The following is a 24,984-nucleotide window of genomic DNA, read 5'->3' on the forward strand; positions in this document are numbered from 1 at the left end:
ATTAATAAGAGTAATTTTTATTATTTATTAATTATTTATTGCTTCGGATATTTTTCCGGACTCTCCAACTCTCCTAAACTACTTCTTTTTCTTCTGAAAATATTTGTTAGCATTGTAGCTATTTGTGCCGAACTTTGCATCGATAAATCTTTTTCTAATTGCAACAAATTTGAGGATGCAGTAGCAAAGTCATTAAAACAGTTTACTTCGGTCGTGCTTAAGCATTGATAATTACTTATTCGGGCTATATCAGAACTAAGGGTTTCTCGATATTGCAACCCTCTCATAGCACAAAGATGCTTCATGTTATCTGAATCTTTTGAAAGACCCGGAAAATTAACAATCAGACTGATGCGTAGTCCAGCTCCTAAAAAAGTTGGCCTGCTGCTCAAATGTCCAAGCTTGAGGTCCCAAACAAAATCAAGACGTTCATGAAGATATGACATTATATAAGCTAGTTTGCTAAATGGTAAACCAATTTCGCCCGGCGAATCTGTAGGCGTAGAGACAAGAACTCGTAGATGATCATGCACATTGATCCATATAGCTACGGTTTTATCTTCACTAACAAAAACACCACGACCATACGGCCAGTGCTTGCCATGTAGTCGAGTGCAGTCATCAATCTCATCTCTATCACATAGGGCTATCAATAGACCGCTAGAAGCCAATGTAGCACATATTTCAGATGGTTTTTCTAGAACTTCATTCAATGTATAATACGTTCCACCTTTTTGATCAGACTCTGGATTTGAAACTTCGCTATATTTTGCAAAATCGTCTTGCATTAGAATTGTGGTCAAAATTCTTTCAATAGTTTCTAGTTTTCCAATTTTCAAATTTAAAGGTAACTCAAAACCTTCCAAATTTCTTGAACATTCGATTGTGCCCGACAGCACTAATTCATCACTCGGATCAATGTTTAATTCAACAAATGGTTCTGATGACATTGACGAAAATTTTATAGTATTTGTAAAATCAGAGGGAGGGTGTGTTGATAAATCAGAATGTATGTTAATATTGTGTAAATCCTTTATAAGTGGTGTAAGAAATTCGTGAAAAAGTTCATAAACGTAATAATCTGGGGCAGTTATTCCACCTGGGAAATCTTCTTCAACTGTTTGTATAATATTTCGATTATCTGGAAGTTTTTTAACAGCTGGCCAAATAACATCGAAAAGATCATGATCAAGTTTAGTAATTCTGTATTTTATCATTTCAAATACTGGTCGTTTCAAAAATCTGCCTAATACTATTGGGGGTGTTGCCTTGTTTGAAGATGCTGAAAGTGGTGTCCGCGATGGTCTAGCTGATGCCAAGAGACGATAGCAGCGTTCAAGAGTATCCAGTGCCTCAGGTACATCCAAAGAACGCCGTGACGATACATGATCCTCTGGTACTATATATACTCAAATTAGTTTTTGATAATTAATCTTAATATAAATACCTTATAAGTAAATATTTTACCCAATCCCATGATAAGATTAGGCAATTGTTTTATTATGTTTTTAATTCATCACTATTACATACCTTTGTCAGATAGCATATCTTGTGCTGCCTCTTCACTTATTCCGTAATCAGAGAGCAATTGACTAAAAGGCAGCAAACTGGGGTTTTTTAAGTAATCTTCAGCCGATTGTCCATTCTGTAAAAACACAATTGGAATACAAATATGTATTTATTTATGTAAAAATAAAATAACATTAAAAAATATCTCACATCATCTAAATCTTTTGAGTTAGCTCCAAGCTGCTGTAGTAAATTATAATAATGTCCATTATCAGGTAACACGGCTGCATAATGCAATGCTGTTCGGCCTTCAAAATCAACAGCAGATAGTGTTTCTGGGAATCTGTGAATCATTTTTTTAATAATATTAGATATATTTAAAGACTATTTTATTTAGTCAATTCAATATTATAAAACCATTGCTAACCTTCCTCCTAGATATTTTATTATATTTGTTTTCCCAAACACTGTTGCTACGTGTAAGGGAGTAGCACCATTAGGTGAAATGGGATCTCTTGCTATTGCAAATTTCCTTCTGTCTAATGCCGCTTGAAGATCTCGTATATTACCTTCTCTTGCTGCTGAATGGACTTTGTTAATTTTTTGCTGTAATTATATTAAAAATTCGTAGTCAGGTACAAGTTATATGTATGTAAATTAATGTACAGAATTTAGGAATATGACTAATATCTTACCATATAAGTTGGTACATTGTCTAGAAATGCTTGAAGTTCTGAATTTCCAGATCTTCTGCCTATTAGTCTTGATCCTTCACCGTTTAATACCAAAGTAGCTAACATTTCCATATTTGCGTTATTTATCAATTCCGTTACTTCAGGGTCTATTTCATTATCCTGTTAATTCAAAAACAAAATTAATGTATGGTAATAAATAAATTAATAAAGTGAATGGTTTTAGTAACAGGCCTACGCGAACTAAGTTATTGCTATTTTGACATATAACTAAGAAGCTAGCAAATCAATTCATGACAGTGGTGTTGGGAGGTGTTTGTGAAAAGAACAGAGTGCTACAATGATGCCTCTAGTCTAAAACACCACAATCAACCAATTAATTTACATTTTACCTTCATTAGTTGGTCGTATTTTCATGCTTGGTGGAACATTTATGAATTATACTTACAACTACTAGTACTTCTCCATGTACAGATTCATCTCTTTGAGCAATACTTGCATCTTGCGAGTCCTGTTCGGCTTCACCACTAATAATGCCTGCTATAAGACTTTCTTGTGTATTTCGGCCGTTGGTCAGGTTTCCTTAATTAGCAAAATAATCAAAAATATTGAACTTGTCAGGGACCCTCATAATAATTGAATAAATAGAAGCGTATTATATTTTGATTGTTTCGTGAATAGTACCAGAAGAGATGTCAGTACTACCCTTCTTGGCACTTTCTATAATACCCTTTTCTATATTATTTTTAAGATGAATATCACTACTATGTTCTGTGTGTGTATTTCCTTGAACTTGTACATCGTCATCATCTTCGTTAGGGTCATCACTGAAATTACCTTCATTTGCTGTATCACCAGCTTCTTCATTTTCTTTTACTTTTGTGTCTTCATGTATTGGTTCGTTGTTGCAATTTTCATCATCATTTGAGTCTTCATTAACATTGTTTTCCTGTTCAGATTCAACATTTTTACTGTTTTTATTTTCTTGGCTTTCTTCATCATTTATATTTGATGATTCTTCTTTTATATTGTCCATTTCAGGGTTTTCATTATTATCTTTATCACCATTTTCTCTGGTGTGGTCAGAATTTTCCTCCGAATTATCAGGCTCACTTTTAGAAAGATGTTTCTCGTCTTCAGAATTTTCCTTTTCCTCTTCATTATCAGGCTCAGTTTCATTATTTTGATCAATATTATCTTCTGATTTGTTTTCTTCATCATTACTTGTTTCATTTTCAATATTATCGTTTTTGTCGTGTTCCTCATCGATATTATTTTCGTCTCTATTTTTAGTTCCTTCTTTTGTAAATTCTTCCTCTGGATCTTTTTCAGAGTTATGTTGATCTTCAATATCTACTGCATCATTTTCTTTTTCGTTATTAATTTCACTATCGTTTTCTTCAGCTACATCTGAGTCCTAAAATGCACAAAATAAATTTTCATGCAAATGTTTACCAAAAAGCAAAGCAAATCAATAATAACATTCCGTGATAATAATCTACGCGATGCTTACCTCTTTGTTATTTACTTTAACATTATCGTCTCCATGTGATTTATTACTGTCATCTAAATCGGGTAAGCCTTTTATAAATTCTCGAGTGCTACTCATTTTCATAGCATTAGGTAAATTTTCTGTACTTTCGGATACCGTATTTGTATTATTTTTAGATGATATGTTTTCATTTGATGCTTTTAGATTCTTCCTTCTCGATTTTTTATTTAATTCTGCTATAACTTCAGTGTCTAAAAGTTTCCAATCCCATGAGGATGGGTATGCACTAGATGCAGTTCTAGGTGCTTCTGGTATAGTTCGAAGTAAATTTTTATCTATATCTTGAGGTCTATTAATGTAGTAACCTGGTGTTTTATTTTTCTAAAAAAATAAATTTCGTGTATTTTCTAATTGGATAATTAATACGTCATAAATGATAATAAAGGAACTTATTATAAAGGAATACAATTTATTTGTTTGTATATCGGAGTAATCTTTGGCTATTGACCAGACTCTGTAATGCCTTTTGTAATTTTTTGCCATGTGTAGTTCGTGTTAAAATTTACTGTATTTATTATTTTTATAAATGGTGCAATAAAGGGTAACTAAATAAATAAAATTGTTTTACTGACAGAAAGTAACAATAATCGTAACTAAGTTTACATATTGCCACCCATACGCAGGGCTCAGTGAAAGTAAGTTTATTTATTTTTAACGCTTTGGCTTCACTAAAGGGTTTGAGAAAAACTTAGCATACATTTGAGTCTCGCGAATGAAATTATAAGCACAGCTAGTACATAAATAAAATAATAAAATGTATTAACAATTTTATGGAATATAATAGAATGAATTTTGTTTTAGATTGCTTTTATGATATATATATATATATATATATATATATATATATATATATATATATATATATATATATATATATATATATATATATATATATGCTATATTAATAACTAAACATCAATAGGGTAGATATATTAAAAATTAAGCTACCATGTGATAAGTACCAATTTTATGAATAAAACTATAAATAGGTAAGTCAATTATCTGTGTAGTTTCATGCAAGTGTAATGTGTCCTATGATATTTAATATTTTTACACTTACGTTGTCTACAGCGCTCTCATCAGCTCCGAGGCTGACTAACGTATTGTATGTATGTTTTTCATCTCTTACAGTAGCAGCATAATGAAGTGGGGTACGTCCATCATTATCGATGTCATTTATTCCTTGTGGGTACCTATCAGCGATGTATTTCAGTATTCCACCATGACCAAGTCCAGCAGCCTGGAAATAAAAAAGAGAATATGATATGTTTATATATCGTATTAAGTTGCTATTAAGGAAGTTTAAAATTATTTAAAATGACTAGATAAAGTAAATTTTTTTAAAACTTTAATCATATCACATTTATGGTAAAAAATGTATTGGTAAAAATTGTATTGGTAGATCTTTTAGTATAATGCACGTTGATAATCCTGATAAAATTTTATCACGCCTTAACAACCCTATGCAGTAGTCTAAGTGTTAATCGTTGTCTATAAATAAGAATAACACTATGGACATTATAGAAAATACACTGTAACCCCCATTATATTCCTTATGTCTTGTCATTCCTGAGGACTGGTATATTATGCCTTCAATTGTAGTATTTGACTGGCATAATAATTCCATCCATACTTCAAATCAAATGCAGAAACACGAGTGAGGTAGATATGCAGGTGACTTTTGAACAAAGCCTCCCTTCACCATGTACGTACTTATATGATATGTTGTTCATGTCCATGATATCATCTCGGAAAATTAAAAGCACTTTCGTAGATGCTTTCCTATTATTTCGTAATCATAAAAATACGTACGCAGTGAATCTATGCACATCTGGGCTATCTTGGCCATCATTGGCCGACGGAAAATCATTTATGCAAAGCTATGTGATTAGTGCAGCGTCAAGAAGGTGTAAATATTTTTCCTCATAATGTAAGAAGTTAGCTTACTATTAAATGAAATACGAATAATTACGTGCTGAAAACAGGTGGTAAAAGATAATGGAAAAAGTCTTTATTCACATAAATAAGAGATGATTACGGTTGATAATAATAACAACGACATGTCACATTACAAAGATAAAAACCACGTAATAATTTTAATGAAAAATTGAAGCATTATTATTAAATTCTACTCACCTTATGCATAACAGTCATGTTGTTGTTGTCTCGACTGGATAAAGCTTGCGGTGGCACTGGATCTCCGGAATGCTTCATTAAACCTTCGAGATCGTTCTGGACCACGGTGGTGTGAATCTCGCGGATTGTATTCTGAAAGCACATTCAAAGTAATTGGCCTTAAGTTTTTGACACATCAAAGGATTTGATTGAGTCAACCTCACCAGCAACAGTACATAGTTAGTCAGTAAACCTAATTAGGAATACCTATAGCTATCCAGAACATGAGACTTCTGACAAACTTCACCAGGGAAAATTTTTTTAGTGATAATATTGCTATCATTATCTCTCGAGAATTCTTTCTTGCCATAACCTGTCGGCTCTTGAAATTATGTGGTCAGCTCCTTGCTATTTAGGGTTGTCACTTTGATTCTTCTTCGAATTTCCTCGAAGAAGAATCAAAGTATAAGACTGATAGCTCTAAATAACAAGTTGGTCACATAGTTCTGTAAATTGAAGCGGCCACGTCAATATTGGATAGTATTTTCAGGGTATCATAGACGCCCATGTACATTACTAAGCAATGAGTGCTCAAAAAGATGATGTTATTTTTACCATGATGTAAGGAACGGCTTCGAGAAAACGTTTCACAATCGGTTGATTGGAAACTTCGCTCAGTAGCCTGGTACCGTGTCCCTCCCACACGACGCGTTGCAGACGCGCCATATCGCAGTCGTGGCACCATATTCTGATATTGTGCCCTTTTATCACCAACCCTTCAACAAGAATTGATTACTTAGATATTTATAGACAACCAACCATTAACTGCAACTTCGTCGCTTAACTGGAATATATTCACTGAGTAGGATAAAAAGTGGCCTATGTCCTTGTCTATCCTATATATCAAATTTCATAGTGATTGGTTAACTTTTTTTTATATAACTTAGAATGGCAAATAAGCTGACGGCCCACCTGATGGAAAGTGGTAACCGTCGCCTATAGACATGAGCAGTACCATGGACATAACAGTACACACACATACTGTTTCGCCCATGATATCCCCCATGCGTTGCCATTCCTGAGGACTCAGATGTTATTCCTCTGTACCCTGTAAATTCACGTCATATCCCACCCTTCAAACCGAAATACAGCCATGCAAACACAACTGCTTCACTGTTTTTTGTAAAAATCCTAACTATTATTACATATTTTACTGAACTAGGTATTATTATTATTACTAGACGGAAGTCCATATCACTGGTTATTTGGTTGTAATCGTAGTGGTCAATCTTCGAGTGTTGGCAGTTACACATTTACTAACAATAGCGGAATTAAACAAAATAATTCTAATCAAATAACTACATTATTACATGTTCAAAATTGTTTCGTAAATTGTTTTTTCCCATTATGAAGGGGAGTTTCTATGCTATTTGATATCTACCCTATCTTGAAATTGTAAAAGTTTCGAGTCGTTACGAAAATGAGGTGTGGTGTCAATCTATCGTGATTATGTTACGCAAAAGAAAGTATGTTCCAAACTATGTCATCAAACATTTTATTGTCTTTGTATTATTTTGTTATATTAAGTAGTTTTATTAATTTTACATTTTTTGTTAATATAATCACTGATTCGACAATTAACTTTGAGTTATTATCCGAGCAATGTGTGGAAGTGTGAACGGACATATAAATGTCGGCTTTAAGGTACATTGATTTATATGTGTGCCATCTAACACATCGATTTTCATCGAATTAGGTGGAGACAGAGTTTGACACGAAATTGAATGGCGAATGTCCTCATTTCTGGAATTGATTGATAATTGTAATTTGTATAACTAGGTATATATAATATTACATCCTACTCATATAGATGTTTGCTACTAAATAATGTGTTAGATTAAACGAGTGAACGAATTTAAATGAAATTTGGTACACACATGGTATTCTCTGTGATAGAGGTCAGTATATATGTCAATATATATGATAGGTTTTTTTATAATGGAATGGTAACCTCGCTTGTACTATTGATATACATTAGCGGGGCGCCAATGAAATGTGATAGGTGACGATGAAAACAGGTCACTTAGCCCATCGTAACAAATTCATCGCAATTTGACCACGATGAATTCTGGTAGTGGCCGCGTGGAGGTCGATCTGATAGAAAGTACTGCTAGCAACGAGGCCGTTGAACCTCAATACTTATTCCTTCTCCACTATAAGGTAGGGTAGTTTAGATACGCATGAAAATGAAGCTAATAGGAATATACTCGCATATATTTATTTTTGAAGACAGTTCGATTTAGCATTACAATCTTCCGCTATACGCTCATGCAAAGATTAATGGACCCTCGATCTAGTTTTTAAAGACTAATAAATAAAAGTAGTTAAGAAGACTACTATTATCTATCTATACCGATACAGTTGGTATTGGAATGTTTTATCAAAAGCTACAGAAGAATGACTAATATCAAATTCGGAGAATACCTAATGTTGATATTAAAAGTAGAGGCTTCGATTCATTAGGAACACCATATAGCCTATAGGGGTTTGACAAGGCGCCCACTCTTCAAGCAAGTGTCAAGGACATATGTACATTATTCAGGTTCTAGCTTAGACAGACACGTTTTAATGTTTAATGACTGAGCAATCGATCGATAGCATACACCTGCCCACATGTCTTTTGTAGCATAACAATTAGGGACGGGTAGGTACGATTCAAGCCTAATTGAATAGGTCATATATACAAATTTCACAATTATGTATTTATTTACGTGAATCAAATTAATATTAATATTTTAAACTGCTATACCTGCATGATGTACTATTTCTTGTATGGTATATTTTGAGTCCTATGATATGAATATTTTAGTACCAAATAATGAGAATTATGTAGGTGTATTAGAGAATGTGTTGACCCCAATTTGTTTATTGATTTCCGATTTCATTGATCCGCTTGTTCAATACGTGTTATAATCTAGGTTGTTGTTATAGTAAAACATTTAAAACTAGCAAACAATATAATAAAATACCCAAAAAATATTAGACAGTTGTGTTTGCATGGCTGTGTTTCGGTTTGAAGGGTAGGATATGGCGTGAATTTACAGAGTACAGAGGAATAACATCTGAGTCCTCAGGCATTCCTGGCAACGCATGGGGGTATCATGGGCGAAACAGTATACTCTGTTATGTCCATGGTACTGCTCATGTCTATAGGCCACGGTAACCACTTTTCATCAGGTGGGCCGTCAGCTTGTTTGCCATTCTTAGTTGTATAAAAAAAAGATACAGTATGTCTATGGTATAATTTTTTTTTAATTTTTTCCTTCCATGTATTTCCTTATATTCATATGAGGTTAATAGGTTTTGAAATAAATGAAAATGGTGTGGTAATCCTGCCTGTTAACACCAGATACTAGAGTACAACTACAAGAACATTTACATAAAAAGTAGTAATACCATGGTGGCACTTCAGAGAGACCGTGAAAAAGTCAATCTGATAGGGTATATTCCTAGCAATAAACAACAAATAAAACAGTAGCTTGTAATAGGGTCGATTGGCCTCTTTACTATCATTCAGTAGTCGTAAAACCTAACTGATATTATAAAGATTAAAACTTGTATCAGTTTAAACTTTTACACATAAAGAATCAATAAGTAAGAGACGTAACAACAAAATAAGAAAATAACAGTTGTACAATATACTTACCTTAATCGATACTTAGTGACTAACTTTAGTAAACACTTCATAAGTCACTGTGTCATTTAAAAAATATAATCGATCATATTTCCACAAATAATCGATGGTAGTTTCATATGTATCTAGCTTTATTCATTTATTTAATTGTATGAATTTATGTAAAATGATTCAATGATAATGTCTATCAAATAGATAAGTCATCAATAACGATTAATGAATTTTATTTGTAAGGCCGTTTCGGTTATTAATTACGTTGATATATCTCTGTACAAGATAATAGACCAATTCTTGTTCCAAATATTTTTTTTTTTTTATGATGACATGTGAAGAGAAAATAATCGAATAGAAACTAGACATATCCGATAAAGTTCACGGTAGTTAGCGAACACATCTATAGGCGCTACGTAGAACACCATGGGTTTTTATATGATAAAAGTTCGGCAATACCCAGATTACTCTCTCCAGACATGTAAATCTCTGTGACAGATTTCCCCATGTAAAAAAGGCATATATGGTAATATCGACATGTTTTCTGCGTATCAGTTTCCATAACGCTTAAAACATTTCGGTGTCTGTCAGTTTAAATACCTACATTATACTATTGAACGAATTGTGTTAAAAATACCACGTAATGTATCTATCTATATTCACGATAGGTTTCTTACTGGGTCAATAAAGAGTACCCAATTCATTCAATTAGTTTTCTACTATCATAACTACTGTTATTGTTATACACAAATCTTTTTAACTACTTTACGTCCCCACCGAATTGTCTAATGATTTTTGAAAGACATAAACATGAGTTTTAAAAAATTAGAGGTTTAGGCTCGGCTATAATTAGGCGTTATCTGACGGAGCTATCAAAGCTACATTACTGTCGTCAATGGATGACCATACATTACTGTCACCCAGCGATGAACAAAATTTATATTGACTGCATCATCGACTTAATACAATACTACTGACATGCATGGATACCGCCAGCTCCATTGTCCTGATATCAATGATAGATTAAGAGTATCACCGATTGGCTAAACAAACCGTATTTTCTTGTGGCTCATTGATGACATAAAGTCATTCATTTACGGATATATTTGTAACAAAGACAGAAACCTAACTTAAAGCTATAAATTTAGCGAAGCAACAAGTTAGCGTGCGAGGAATTTCGAAATACTACCGATATTAACATAATAGCAATTTTACAAACACTCAGAGAACCAGCAGAGTTATAACTTCGATAAACATCTAAGAATTTCGAATTCCAGCGCCAATGGAGTAGTGTTTTGATTTTATCGATATTATGTTACTATTTATTATTAGAACCGGCACAAAAATAACCAGATTTACAATTACGATTAATTAGATAATGTATGAATAATAATTGGATCAAAGCTTGGGTCAAGAATGTACGTAATGCGTAGGTGCGCCATTGACGACGCTTCAAATTTTAGAATAAAAACGCTTTTATGAAAATAAATATTCATGACCACGCAATATTCTAACCCCACCTTAGGAAGCCGAGCCTTTTGGTTGGCACGCTAATGAAATTAGTGTATTATAAAATAATAGATAGTGAGATAGATGCACGCACTCTATCTAAAATTACTGATTGAATTAAGCGATTAAAATATATTTCATGTGTATTATTAATACTTGTATATACACCTGTATAGGTATCAATCTATATAGTTTTTTATAGTTTTTAATTTATTTCCATTATTAAGTAAGGTGATATAAAATTATAAATTCATACAAGCAATAAAACTAAATATACGCAATTGTATTATCAACAATTTTATACATACAGATTACTAATATTTAAATTTGCCAATATTGTAACATAAACAAAATTACGGATAAGTATATAATAGATATTAAGAAAAACTGTCAAGTAGACTAAGCAGATATACTTGATTTGGTGACCATCGTATCATCACGTACATCAGTCTGGGGTTTAATATTGGGATTATCAAATTTAAAAATCGATTGTAAAATTGACCTATATCGATATATTCTATCTTGTATATTTATTATTTATAGTATGGGAATCAGACAATGTGTTTATCTAATACCTGTTTAAAAAAGACAGTAGGTAATATATGTATAATTAAGAAAATAATATGAATTATGGATCTTTACAAACCAGCAAAATATACGTGCGATTTCATTCGCGTAACCAAAATACAAAACACTAAGTTCTGTCACGTTTATTGTGTTTGTCACACATGTTTGTCAAATTACATGATAATTGTTTGAACCATTAAGGTGCTAAAAATAACAAAAAAAGAAATGAAACAAACTCACTTTCACATAAGAATTTAAAGAGTGAAAAGGGAAAATAGCATGGCACTTTAATAGCTTATCAAAACCATAGGTATGTAAATATACCTACTGTAAACTTGCAGTATAATAATTTACATTGATCACAGAAGTAGCTATCTTGTGGTGGGTAAATCACTTTCAACTGACGACATTCAGTATACTGTTGGGGTGCATTTGCATAGATATAATACCGGATATCCGTTTTAACCTCGCCCCGGTGCAAACCATTTTCTTAGCTGCAGTAAAAAACATGTATACTTAATTATACATATTTATAGTTTTAATATTTTAGTACTTTTACGAACCAATTAATTTATACATATGTATATATCAAATATATTATATTTTTTTCATTTTAGTATTAAATATAAACGTTTTGTTGAATGAAACTTTACACGAATATATATCGCAAGTACTATTCTTAATCTATGCCTACATATTTTAATGGATATACATATATATACTGTATTTGTCTTTTTCGAGAAAAGTGATCACTGCAAAATATTTTGGGGCGACAGTCTCTTGATAATACTTTTTTACATACATAATTATATTTTAGTCATCTTTTTATTATAAAAATAGTTTTGATGGATTCTATTTCATTTCTTTGTTCAGAAAACGTATTACATATAACAAAAATATAGATTGCCTTTATTATTATATTTCTAAAGTGCGATATAGAGACATATCCCACACTAATAATCTTATGAATTATTCGCTCCTAACTTGAATCGTGACGGATCTAACTTCATTTATGTTAATATGCCTTTTGTTATACTACTCTAATTTCAACAGTCAAGGTATTATAATACACCTCACTTACGGAAAGCATTGTGCCTATAAATAGGGGCTTATTTTTTCAGTTTTTAATAGATGAAAGTAGAATGGTAATTCCGGCGACACTATTAGTTTACGTAAAGTACCAGAGAATTGTAGATGAGAATAAAGTCAAATCAATGGGCTTATTGAGACAAATTAGTTAGAAATTAATGATGATGAAAGGATTCTGCGTGGAAGTCACTCTGATCGAGTATACTGCTAGCAACATGGTCGTTAGTTTTACTACAGTCGCTTCTCCTCAATACATGCTTATCATTTACAACATCAAATAATTATTCTATTAAAATATAGAAAGATCACTATAATTTTATTTACTTTGCAATTATAAGGGATCTATTACATGTATGTATGTATTACATGTATGGTAATAAATATCAAGATCAACTTAATAATTTGTGAAGCTAAAGATATACTTTGAAAAGCAATAAAAATTTGTAAAATATCTTGTGTGAGGTTTAGTCCAGTAAGATACATACACTTGAATTACAAATAAAGGATTAACCTTTATTTGTAATTCAAGGGTATGTATCTATTATATTTGACAGTGTAATAAGGCCCTTAATATAGGTGTTATGTATTTTGATTATTGTAACCTGAAGTTAAGGGTTATTTTTAGAAAAAGATGTCGACGTAATATGTATTCATTCCTAATCAACTTCGTTTATTAATAATTGAAATATAATATTTATTGAAAATGTAGGTTTGTAAAGTATCTTAAAATAATGGAAGAAATTTAAATTTTCTATCTTTCCATTATTTGTTTTAGAGATAAACAGACAGTTTAAAATGTAAAATTTTATTATTTATATTTCAGTATATAAATAATAAAATTCTCTCTCTATTCATAAATATGTATACTTTATACTTTATTATAATAATTATAACCCATAAAAGAACTATTTATTTTTAGAGAAAGGATATTTATCCTGCTGTTTACGTGGTCTAAGTATGTAGGTTTTCATTTTCTCCTTTACGATTCTAAAATCGTAAGGTTTGTTCTGCTATTCTAGATATAGTTTCTGAGTATAGAGAGCAGTAATAACACATTATATTCCTAATAAAAATATTTCATTTACATATAGTTATAAAATTAACGTGAGTAATGTTAATAAATAATTACAACAGGTAATCGATGCTTAGAAATAATGTATGATTTAAAAGAAAATCAAATTTGCCTAGATAAAGGTAACAAACAAAAACAAACAGAACTTTTGCTGATACTGGTTAAAATCTTAAAAGTTATTCTAATTTATTAAGGTATGGCAAAAACAACTGGTTATATCTTGAAGTTCTGCGCATAAGTTCCATATTTATTAATTTTTTTTTCGTTCAAAGTTTCGTCTAATAGTAATTTGACAATTATATAATATATCTACTCGTTTACGTATGGATGAAGTCGCATAATAGTCCTTTAATTAATTTTTTTCATATTTTTCATTAATTATGTGCTTCAACAAATTGACATTAAATTAATTTGATAAATGTCAATAATCATTAAATTTTCTCCGATTGATTTATTGAAGAAAACTTAATAATGACGGTTTTCAGTGATAATCATTTTACATTGTCACATTTACATGTTTTAGTAGATATTGCGTCTAATACAAAAACTTGTATTATGTATAATTGTCGATGTTCAATTTAACTATTTGAAACTATTATTTCTATTAGTTCCTTTTACATGATATCTATGTGGATGTAAATTATTTTTATATATTAAAAAATATAATAAATTGGTCATTATAAAGGTACTCACCAGGAGGGTTCTTCGTCTCGCGAGCCATGTCGGTCGCGGTGGGCAGCGCGAGTAAAGTGCGCGCCGGTCCTCTGTAATGTGCGGGCGTGCGGCCAGCGGCGTCCCTCGCGCCCCTTGACGCGCCCGCGCCCTCCAGCAGCGCCGCCGCCGCTGCTTCGTCGCGGCAAACAGCCGCATAATGCAATGGTGTGCGACCTTCCTAGTGTGTCACCAAATAGCAATTAATTCTACACTGATATCAAGTTATGTCCCATTGTGAATTGAGCAACAGTAAAAGTCAAATATCAATATCAATTGCTCATACAGAGGTTTTTTGCTACCTATTTACATTATAAAGACACTAATCAAATAGGGATGAAATAATTAAAAATAAAATGAATAAATAATAATTTATATTACAATATTTACTAATAAATAAAAGCAGATTTATTATTATATTATATGTATTGAAGAAAAATATAATTTTATTGACTCAGGATCGAAACTAGAAATTTTTAATAGTCCTATTGAACCGACATAGCCCGAAAGATAAGCAAGTTGAAGTGGTAACCGACAACCGATGGGAAAGAAAAGAGCTTGAGTGAGCGATCTCGTACGGGCACATGCAGTGTAAAACGACCCCTCACTAGATGGAGTAACAACCTTAGATGCATTGCAGAGAGTCAGTCAGTGCAGGTGGCTCAGGACTGCTCCTGCTCCTTATGACAGCCTATGGGATAGGCCTATGTTCAGTAGTGGATGGATATTGACTAAGATGATGATGATGATGAGATAAAGATAATTGCTCACCGAATCCTTCTGATGTACAAGCAAGGGATACTGCTTCACCAACCATGTGGCTATGTCCATGTAGTCATAGTATATAGCCTTATGTAATAGGCCCACTCCGGCCTCATCGCGACATGTTATATACTTTCGGCGGTTGTAATCTGAGTCCAATAGCTCCTATGATAAATATTTGTTGTTATAATTATACCAAAATGTTTAACTAAATATTTAAAAGACATTACTATTACTTACTAAACTTGCCATTTATACTATATTAGCATTTACCCGCGATTTCGTTTGCATAATCGAGATATGTTTATTGATCGGGATAAAAAATCCTTCTTCATCACATAAAGTATCTGTATACCAAATTTCATAGTGATTGAACAAGCCATAAGGGTAACAACAGATTAACTCACTTTCATATTTATAATATTAATAAGGATACACACAGAATAAAGAAATAATCATTAGCATACTTTTAGAAATTGTTGTATTATTGAAATTGAATAAATTTTTCAAAGAAACGTGGATCAAAAACAACATAAAATTGATGATTTCCTATATTAAATTCTATTTATTGTTGGATACCCCGAATTAGTGTAATCTATATATCTATATTTTTATAATTACTTCTCAAATTTCTTTGAGAATGACATTTATTTTCACTGGCAGAATACTCCTTTAAAAGAACCCTAATGATTACAATTTTACTTTGTAAAATGTATACTATAGATAAAATAGATATATATTACTATGTCCTCTCTATCTACTATACAAGCGGCTTTGCTTGAAGATAGACATAGAATTGTTAATCACTACCAGCTACCAATACCCTAAATATATTTCTGAGAAGCTTCCTATTTGTTCCAAAGTTACTGGATTATTTAATACATAGTTTCGACTCCAGGTCAAATAGAAGTAGGTACATCAATGAGTTGATGTAATTATCATTATTGTCAACTCATTTACCTAAAGGTCAAAATTTCAAATATTTTATTTATCTTATCAAAGTCTAAGCTACACACTACAATAAATATTCATAAATACGTACATCTAAATTATATTAATCTCTTTTTTCATGGAGTCAGGTAAATATAATAACGGTGAAAAATATAAAATTTAATGAAAGATCGTGACGTCGTGATATTTAATAACGAATTATGTATGTGTGTCACGAATTCTGTATAGAGAACGCAGCATAACAACTTAGCATAGGCTCTACACACCTGCTACGGCAGCGTAGCATTCATGTAGCACCGTTTAAATAAATATTGTAGATTACTTGAAAAACAATTTAATTTATTTATTGTTTTAAAACTAATGAAATTTTAGACAATTTTAGCTAGCGTATACTAGCGATGTAGTGTACGACAATTTTGTGAACATTATGTGAGCACACCTTAAAAGTACATTAGCATTATTTTTTTTAAAACACCTTGAATAATGTATGATGTTATAATACTTCAAATGTTGTTGTAAATTAAGTAATTACGATAGAGTTATAAAAAATTGTAACTTTATTATCTTATGGTATGAGTATAAGTAGCGTTCATTTTGATCACATATCCTAAAAAACCTGCAAATAGTACTTTACCAGTAATACCTGAAGCTCTAACAGGGAACCCCTCTCAACGGCTGTGTGAAGGGCGTCACATTTTGCTATTAGGGTCGGAAGGTGATGGGCCAGGGGCAAAGGCTCCGTTTCAGCGAGCAGCCGCCGGCCCTGTCCTGCTAGCACCGCTTTCTCCAGCCTGCCTTCAGCCCCTCCCCGGGCCCACTGACGAAGTTGAGCTGGTGACACTCCTCCTAATACTAAAATACATTAAAAGCATAATATACATACTGTTATTATTTTAAACAGGAAGAAAATATAGTATTTATCTATTTTTAGAAGATTAGATATAATGTTATTATATTTATAGAAAAAACAGTTTTATATACAATAAATAAAAAAAAAAGTTGTTAACAATAACTATCTATTACAATGATTATAACATTTTCTAGTAGTCAATTTGCAAAGTAATATTTTTTATAAAAATACATACAAAAACTTTTTCTTAGGAACACAAAAACTATTTACTACCTATTCTGAAATACAAAATAAATTTCATATACATTCTAGAATTAAGAATTATTTATTAATTTATAAATTATGTACACTTTTCTTACTTTATTCGTAATTTCACCATAATGGCAACAAACATAAAATACAGCATTTATTTCCTCAATATTTTCATGCATAACATTTATATTTCCTACACCTTCTGATAAATTTGCAAATTTAAATAGGCAACGGTCTTGTTCTGTCGCGATCGCGAAGAAAGTATGCCGTACGGAGTTGAACCAAAACCACTACTGAAATTATCACGATATCGTCTTCTCCGATCATACGACCGACGATTCACAGATTATTTACAGAGTGTTCCTTTTTGCACATAATATATATGAAATTTTGACTCTATTTGTAACTGCTGTTACTATCTTATGCACTAGTTGTAACTTCACCTTTTCTCAATACGTTAGTTACATAGATAATCTTAATAGTAATAAAAAAGACGAACGAAAATTAGGCTTATAAAATCCTTAATGATGTTGTAAAAGTGAGTTTGCTTGTTTGTTTCTTTGTTACCTATTAGCGCCTTAACGGCTTAACCAATTATTTTGAAATTTGGTACTACTCGTATTGGGACGAAAAATGAGATAGGGTAACTTTTATTCCAGTCATTGAATATATCTTGGTTATGGGGACGTAGTCGTGGGTAAAAGCTAGTTTAAATATAATCCATGAGTTAAACTAACCGACCAACTATTCTCTTACTTCATAAAGGAGGAGGTTTCCAATTAGTCTGATTTTTTCAATTATATTACGCGAATAATATGCTGCGAATTTTGCATCGATTATTAAAATTTATCTTAAATTTGGTGGGGTTCGCTTCCATGTTGGGACCATTTTAGTTTTGTGACAACTGAAACTGCCATTTTTCTTCACGGTACAAATAATTGCTTGTTATCTAAGATAAGCTGTTTTAGTCAGTTTGAGATTGTAAAAGTTATACTTCCTGCTACTGAATATTCGCTTTCTATTTCTTATTACTTTTTCTACAACATAACATGCTAAAACACAATCCTATTGAGTATTTTTTTTACCTAATTGTTTTACCAAAGCACGACACGATTTTATCGTGACATTAAACGGAAACAGAATATATGTATTTGTATGGAGCTATTTTTAATTTAACGCGACGTTTTCGTGAACTTTATTAGATGATTTTGCAATTCTTATGAAATTTCAAATACTATTTGTGAAATATCTTGTCTATTTAAATTTTCAAAACGCAATTTCTCATAATTTTAAATTTTAAACATCCCACAAAAATATTTCCGCCTATTGCGTTATTTGACGTAATAAACGGTTTTATTGCTTTATTATTCAGTATCGTAAATGTCAAACATCCTGTTTAGAGAATTGCACACCACTAGCCATTTGTGGTAAGGCAAGATTGTTGGATTTATAAGCCTACGGTGGTCGAGTTATCGCTACATCTTCTGACCTTCCATTTAATGCGAAGTTGCACTGGCTATAATTGCCACTAGTTAACTATTATTATTTTTTATTTTTATTTGATCGATATGATTGTTGCTTGTGACGATTTTTTTTTGTTCTTTTTACATTTTTTCTTTTGTACAATTTAGAATAATAAATAAGATGATTGCCCACCTAATATAGAAGTGGTGCAAATTTTCTCAACTCCTCTAGTGTTACAAATGTTCATGGGCGACGGTAGTCGTTTTCCGTCATATGAACCGTCTGTTCGTTTGCCTTCTTAACAATAAAAAGAAAACTACTTTCTGGTTTTTAAAATTTCTCTGTGATAATTAAATTGGTCCGACTGAGAATCGGACTTAGGATCTTATTCTTGCAAAACAGCTGTGATAATTAAATGTTTGGTTGTAATGGATAAACTTAAAAACTACTCAACCGATTTTAAAAAATATTTCGTCCATAGAAAGTTATATTTTCAGCAAGTAATACAGGCTAAGTATATAATATTTTCAAAAATATCTATCTACCCGTGGGAAACTGAGACGGATCTCTAGTACCATATAAATCCCTAGATTTGAATTCCTTATTAATATTACAAATGTGAATTTTAAAAAAGTGTATTTAGTTGTTACTTTCTGGTGACTTAATGGTTTGAAATTTGGTAAACATTAAGTCAGTAGTAACATACGCTACTATTTATCCCAGTCAATCAGTATGTCGCGGGCACGCGAATGAAATTGCAGGTAAACATTAGTAAAAAATAAATAAAAGCGCATCACGTAAAAACAGGCTATACTCATTTGGTATTTTTGAAAATTGCATGAAAAGTTAAGTTTTTTTTTGGAGAAAGAACAAGTCAGTCTACTCGTGACCACAACCGATATAACCTGGTCGCAACGTCGAGATAATTCAGGTAAATTATTCATAATTTTTTTCATTCATATCAATCGTTAACTGTCTATTGTTGAATATAAGACTCCCCAAAAGGGGGATTTCCCTAGTAATTGCCACGCTTGGCAGGCATATTGGCAACCACAATTAGATTTTTGATGATGTTTTTAAAAGGACGCTGTTGCCCGCCCCCGGAACTTTGTTCCTTTAGTCGCCTCTTGCGATATTCACCAGAAAAGAAGGAATGGCCCATTCTATGCCGGGGTTATACGGCAGAAATTACCCATAGTTCACCTAAACGGTCGCGTTAATTCTCGTCTCTTATAAAACATAAAAGAAAAAGAATTTGAAAGTGAAGTAAATTACTTTTGATAAATTTCAAGAAGACAACATCTGTGGGGTCAACAGTTTTTGTAGTATACATGTACAAAGTTGTATGGGATAAGCGTTTTATTAGTATAAACAGACATGTAGGTTATAAACGGGTGAACAGCCCTCTGGTCATCGAACCTCCATCAATATTTACTAATGCTGCGCACACGATATGACGAATATAGTTGTCACAAGCGATATATTAGTTTGTTAGCTTACTAGCGTCGACGGACGGTAAAATTAGAACAATTATGGACAATTTGTATCAGTGACAGCAATATTTTTTCTTTATACCTTTTATAAAGCCAAGTAATAGCAATAATATGTAATAACTAAAACGACTAAATTTGCTCTTTACAGTACAATTTTTAACAAATAATTTTTACTTTGATGTGTGATTAGAACATTTTCTTTCATACAAACATTGCCCTGACAATACAAGTAAAACAATAATTTGTAAAATAGACGTAGTCATTATAAAGCGATGCGCTTACATATAATCGACAATTGTTATTTATCTATGTAGGTTTATCATTTTCATCTGTAATTTATTCTCACACATAGTGATCCTATTTTACTCATGGGTCCAATGAAACTAATTTTTAATTTCATTAATTGATTTATAAAAGAAGGATACCTCGATATTTTAATTACTTTTATTCATTATAAAGCACCTGTAATAATTCTATTTGCAATATAATAAAAATACGTTCGTGTTCCTATAATAATTTTGTCGTGAAAAGAAAACGACTAAACCGATAGAAATAGAAAGATTAGCAAGTTGAAATTATTGACAATGATTGGAGGATTTGAGTGGCAGTTTAGTACAAACAAACGCAGTGTACTGTTACGGGGTGGGTCAGATGGACTTTAAAAAAAAATAACACAAGTCTTTATTATAAAAATAGTAAAGCAACTTGTTCGTCTGAGGTTCAAATGTGGTCTGTCTTAAAATATAACGAAATATCGCTGGAAATTGATGGCATGACGCATACATTATTGTTTACCGTTGACTGTCTCGAAAATGCAGTTCAGCACTTTCATATTCGTATGTTGTACATAGCTACGGCTATGTAACAGTACCGTGACCCCTTCTCCCCCCATGATATAATGTGATTATCTATACGAAAGGGGAAAAGATGAATTTTTCTTTGTTTGTAGTGGATGAACTCAACTACCGTAAAAAATCCAACCGTAAAAAATTAAAAAAATCCTTTTACCTAATATAAAATACTAATTTATCTTTCTATTTGCCTTTCTGTGATGTGTGTATGAAGAGATGAGATCATTAGTTAATTATAAAAATATTTATTAAAAATGATTGAGTACTGACGAAGATATCGCATAACATAGAGCTTGGCTGAGAAAGTGATATGATTTTGGTGACGATTCGCCTGCCTTTGGCATTAGATAGGCTCTGAGCTGTAACTATGTATAGGTATAATCTTATTCCTATTTACGGGATGATAAAATCAAACAAACGTGCAATGTGCAAATTCTATTAGTCATAACTTGCGCCGTTTATGCAAAAATTTCTACGTCTCATGACATCACGCTAAGGTCGCGTCCACTCTTGTTATAAACAACGCCTCCACCCTCTTTTTAGAATTCCGCAACACATGAAAACTGTTTCAAATAACAGATAAGTAAAATAGATGTCTAGAAACCTTGATTATTTTCTACTTTTAGAATACTTCGACATAAATGAAAATGAAAAATTAATAGACTGCAAAGAACAAAGTTTTGCATAGGAATTGGCCAAGCTTTAGAAACATTTTAAAACTACCTGTATTTCGCGGCTCTGCTCTCGTGAATCATTACACAAAGTATCCCATGTGCTACCCTAACCGTGTACCAAATCTCATTCAAATCCGTTCAGCAGTTTTTGCATGAAAGAGCAACAAATTTCCTTCCATCGTTACAAACATTCGCATTTATTATATTAATAGGATGTTTCATAATTAAGTAGCTGTCTTTACATGGCAATTTTTTTATCATCATCACTTCATGAAAATATACATAAGTAATGCAATTAGGTACTGGTCTGTCACTATAGTAGGGGATATTTAAACCAGATTTAACATCAAAGTCAAGGTTTTATGGTGAAAACCCTCACCATATCTTAACCTTGAAAAATAGTTCATAGTTGCTTGCTCTTTTTGATTCTGTTTCAATCCCACTTTTCGAAACCAGAAAGTGTTGTCTCTTATCAATGTAAAGGTAGGTAGAGGTAGGTATCTCTCGATTATGTTGACTTTGAAATCGGTTTAAACGTAGTTATTTTTTTTTTTTTTTGTTAATTTTTCTTAATCACAGAACCCAGCCAAATTATTAATACATTGCTATGCTTTTGAACTTGTTGAAACCATTCTTCGCTTGTACATTACCTGTAGATTATACATTAACACGAGAACATATTATTTTTACCGCATAACACGTTACAACACTTTACAAGGCTATTTTATGTATTTTTTTTAATATTTACATTGTTTACATACCTATTAACTTTATTTTTCTTATTTTAAGTTAATAGCTAAAAATGGGCCTTTATACCAAGAATATGCCTATATCTACAGATACTGATACTTAAATAATATTAATATAAGGACAACATAATTTATAACTAAATATTTTATTTAAATTATCTCTTATTATTAAAGTCATCGGCATCTATTGTCTATACTAGATGGTAATCAGATGGTACTAGTAGTAATTTTGATTGGGGACGCTGGCACAATTCACAGGTTTTATCCTTATTGTGTGGACATAGTTTCAAGCAAAGCATATCTTTACAGATACAGAACCTAAATTAGAATCAAATAATAAATTATAGGATTATTATTTTAAAAAGGTTACTCTATTAAAATAATAATCCTTAATAAAAGCATAAATTTGAAAGTGAGTTTGTTTGTTTGGTAACACGTTAACAGCTTAATCAATCCTTATAATATTTGGTATACACGTACTACATGAGATGGAGAAGGATATATATCACTTTTTATCCCGGTTATTGTTCGGAATAAAAAGTAGCCTATATAAGTATATATAAAGTGACGGGATTGACAAATCCCAATCACGCGGACGAATTCGAGGGTAAAAGTTTAAAAAGTTTCGATTTTTTAATATATATATATATATATATATTATATATATATATATATATATATATATATATATATATATATATATATATATATATATATATATATATATATATATATAATATATTATTAATAAATATATAGATGAATTATTCATGCACTAAAATGAAAATATTATTTATTAGAACTTATTTAAACAGAAAATGCCAATCAATTTTATTCATTTACATGTCGTTCTTTATAAAGTAAAATATATCTAGAAAAGGCAAATCTGAACTTGTTTAAAATCCCTAATAGGTATACCATTTGGTATCTACGTATTTATATTAACTAGCACTAGTTGACATTTACAGGTAATTTTTTCAACATTGATTTTGATGTTTCCGATTTTCGATTTCATACTTAACTGTTGGCAAATAATATGTCCGTTATATTTTCTATTCGTTTTTATTCCAATAGAAAATATTTAAAATCAACAAAGAATTTTGATTGTTTTTACTTAATACTAAAATGCATATTTTTTGCAAAGAAATGTGTTTGTAACGGACTAGGATTTTCCAACCGTCAGCGACCGTTCAGAAAATATGTCTCGACAAGCACGCGATTAGTCATCGGGCTCGCTTTCAGCCGTTGTAATGGATGTTTGTAAAACATTTTATTCCGGCAGATATAGAACAATGTAATTTCTTTTTTTTTCTTTTAGTTCATGGTATAATTATATATAAGGTATATGTGCATTTAATAGAAATATACTTACTAATAGTATAATCTAAAGATATTTGTAAAATAAATATTCAACCTGTAACGACGATATATCAAGTATACACACATACAGTATAAATAAATACACAACGAGTGTTACTTTCGGCGCAATAGCAAATGCCTCTGACTAGCGCATTATGGATTTATAGTCGTAATCATATTTATTTTTATTATTTTCAAATGCACATTTTCTGATTAGGTATATAAAAATAACGCATGAAAAACTTACATTTTGGAGGGCTATAGTGTACGTAGAGTCCGTTCTTTTTGTTTGTTCTCTCCGTCAGCCACTTCTTCACACTCTCCATAACCAACGGAACCACTAGAGTTCACCACCGCGTCGTCTCGGCCATGTTAACGTCCACTATTTTTGAATTTCACTTTACTGATAAGGAAGTGCAATAGACATCTATAGTATTGATTTGAAGAGTGGGCCATAACAGTGAATATACAGGGTACAGAGGCATAACACCTTAGTAACGCATGGGGGGTATCATGGGCGAAACAGTATACTCTGTTATGTCCATGGTACTGCTCATGTCTATAGGCGACGTTTACCTCCTTTCCATCAGGTGGGTCGTCAGCTTGTTTGCCATTTAAAGTTTTATAAAAAAAAGTATTTGATTATTATAAAAGTAACAAAAATAATTGCCACCTATTTTATATTTGTCATTTCCTAGATAATTTGTTGGTTAAACTTTAGATATCAATAACAATACGTTAATAAGAAGTCAAGTTGGCAAATAATGTCTGAATAAACTAATAACATAATTAAAAACTTCGTAGGGTTTGAATCTTTTTGTTATAGTAAGACCAGGACACTGGTCTCAAAATTAACAATTGCTTACTATCCTCTTTTTAAAAGGTACTATGAATATTACTAGAGGGACACTAATCAGATATTAGAAATAACAAACGATGATTGTTATATTATTTTCAAGTATCGATGACTTTACATTTTGTTATTCCAGGATAGGTTTAGGAAATGTTATTTGAAATAAAATCTAGACAAATATTTATCTCTGTACATAAATAATTCATTGGTATCGATCCTGAATAA

The 24,984-nt window shown here is 31.5% G+C and overlaps 1 protein-coding gene across 4 annotated transcripts; it reads right to left on the reverse strand.

The window, feature by feature from the left end:
* Positions 1-32: 32 nt before the first annotated feature.
* Positions 33-24,327, reverse strand: LOC113520751 (uncharacterized). 4 transcript variants are annotated; one of them, XM_031910316.2, is made up of 15 exons: positions 24,154-24,324; positions 16,858-17,066; positions 15,273-15,428; positions 14,484-14,682; positions 6,484-6,644; positions 5,890-6,021; positions 4,814-4,993; positions 3,715-4,074; positions 3,039-3,618; positions 2,650-2,783; positions 2,205-2,363; positions 1,937-2,115; positions 1,720-1,852; positions 1,531-1,645; positions 33-1,399 (listed from the first exon to the last, which is right to left on the reverse strand). In XM_031910316.2, the coding sequence occupies exons 1-15, from the start codon at positions 24,230-24,232 to the stop codon at positions 36-38; spliced, it is 4,140 nt and encodes a 1,379-aa protein (XP_031766176.2). In that variant the 5' UTR covers positions 24,233-24,324; the 3' UTR covers positions 33-35. The 4 variants fall into 4 exon arrangements, with proteins under 4 accessions (XP_031766176.2, XP_031766175.2, XP_052747678.1 ...); XM_031910315.2 differs by having other exon boundaries at positions 16,849-17,066; XM_052891718.1 differs by lacking the exon at positions 16,858-17,066 and having other exon boundaries at positions 24,154-24,273.
* Positions 24,328-24,984: the final 657 nt, after the last annotated feature.

Source organism: Galleria mellonella, unplaced genomic scaffold (genome assembly GCF_026898425.1).
Source record: "Galleria mellonella isolate WM207_F2 unplaced genomic scaffold, CSIRO_AGI_GalMel_v1 utg1432, whole genome shotgun sequence".
In the NCBI taxonomy this organism is placed as follows: domain Eukaryota; kingdom Metazoa; phylum Arthropoda; class Insecta; order Lepidoptera; family Pyralidae; genus Galleria; species Galleria mellonella.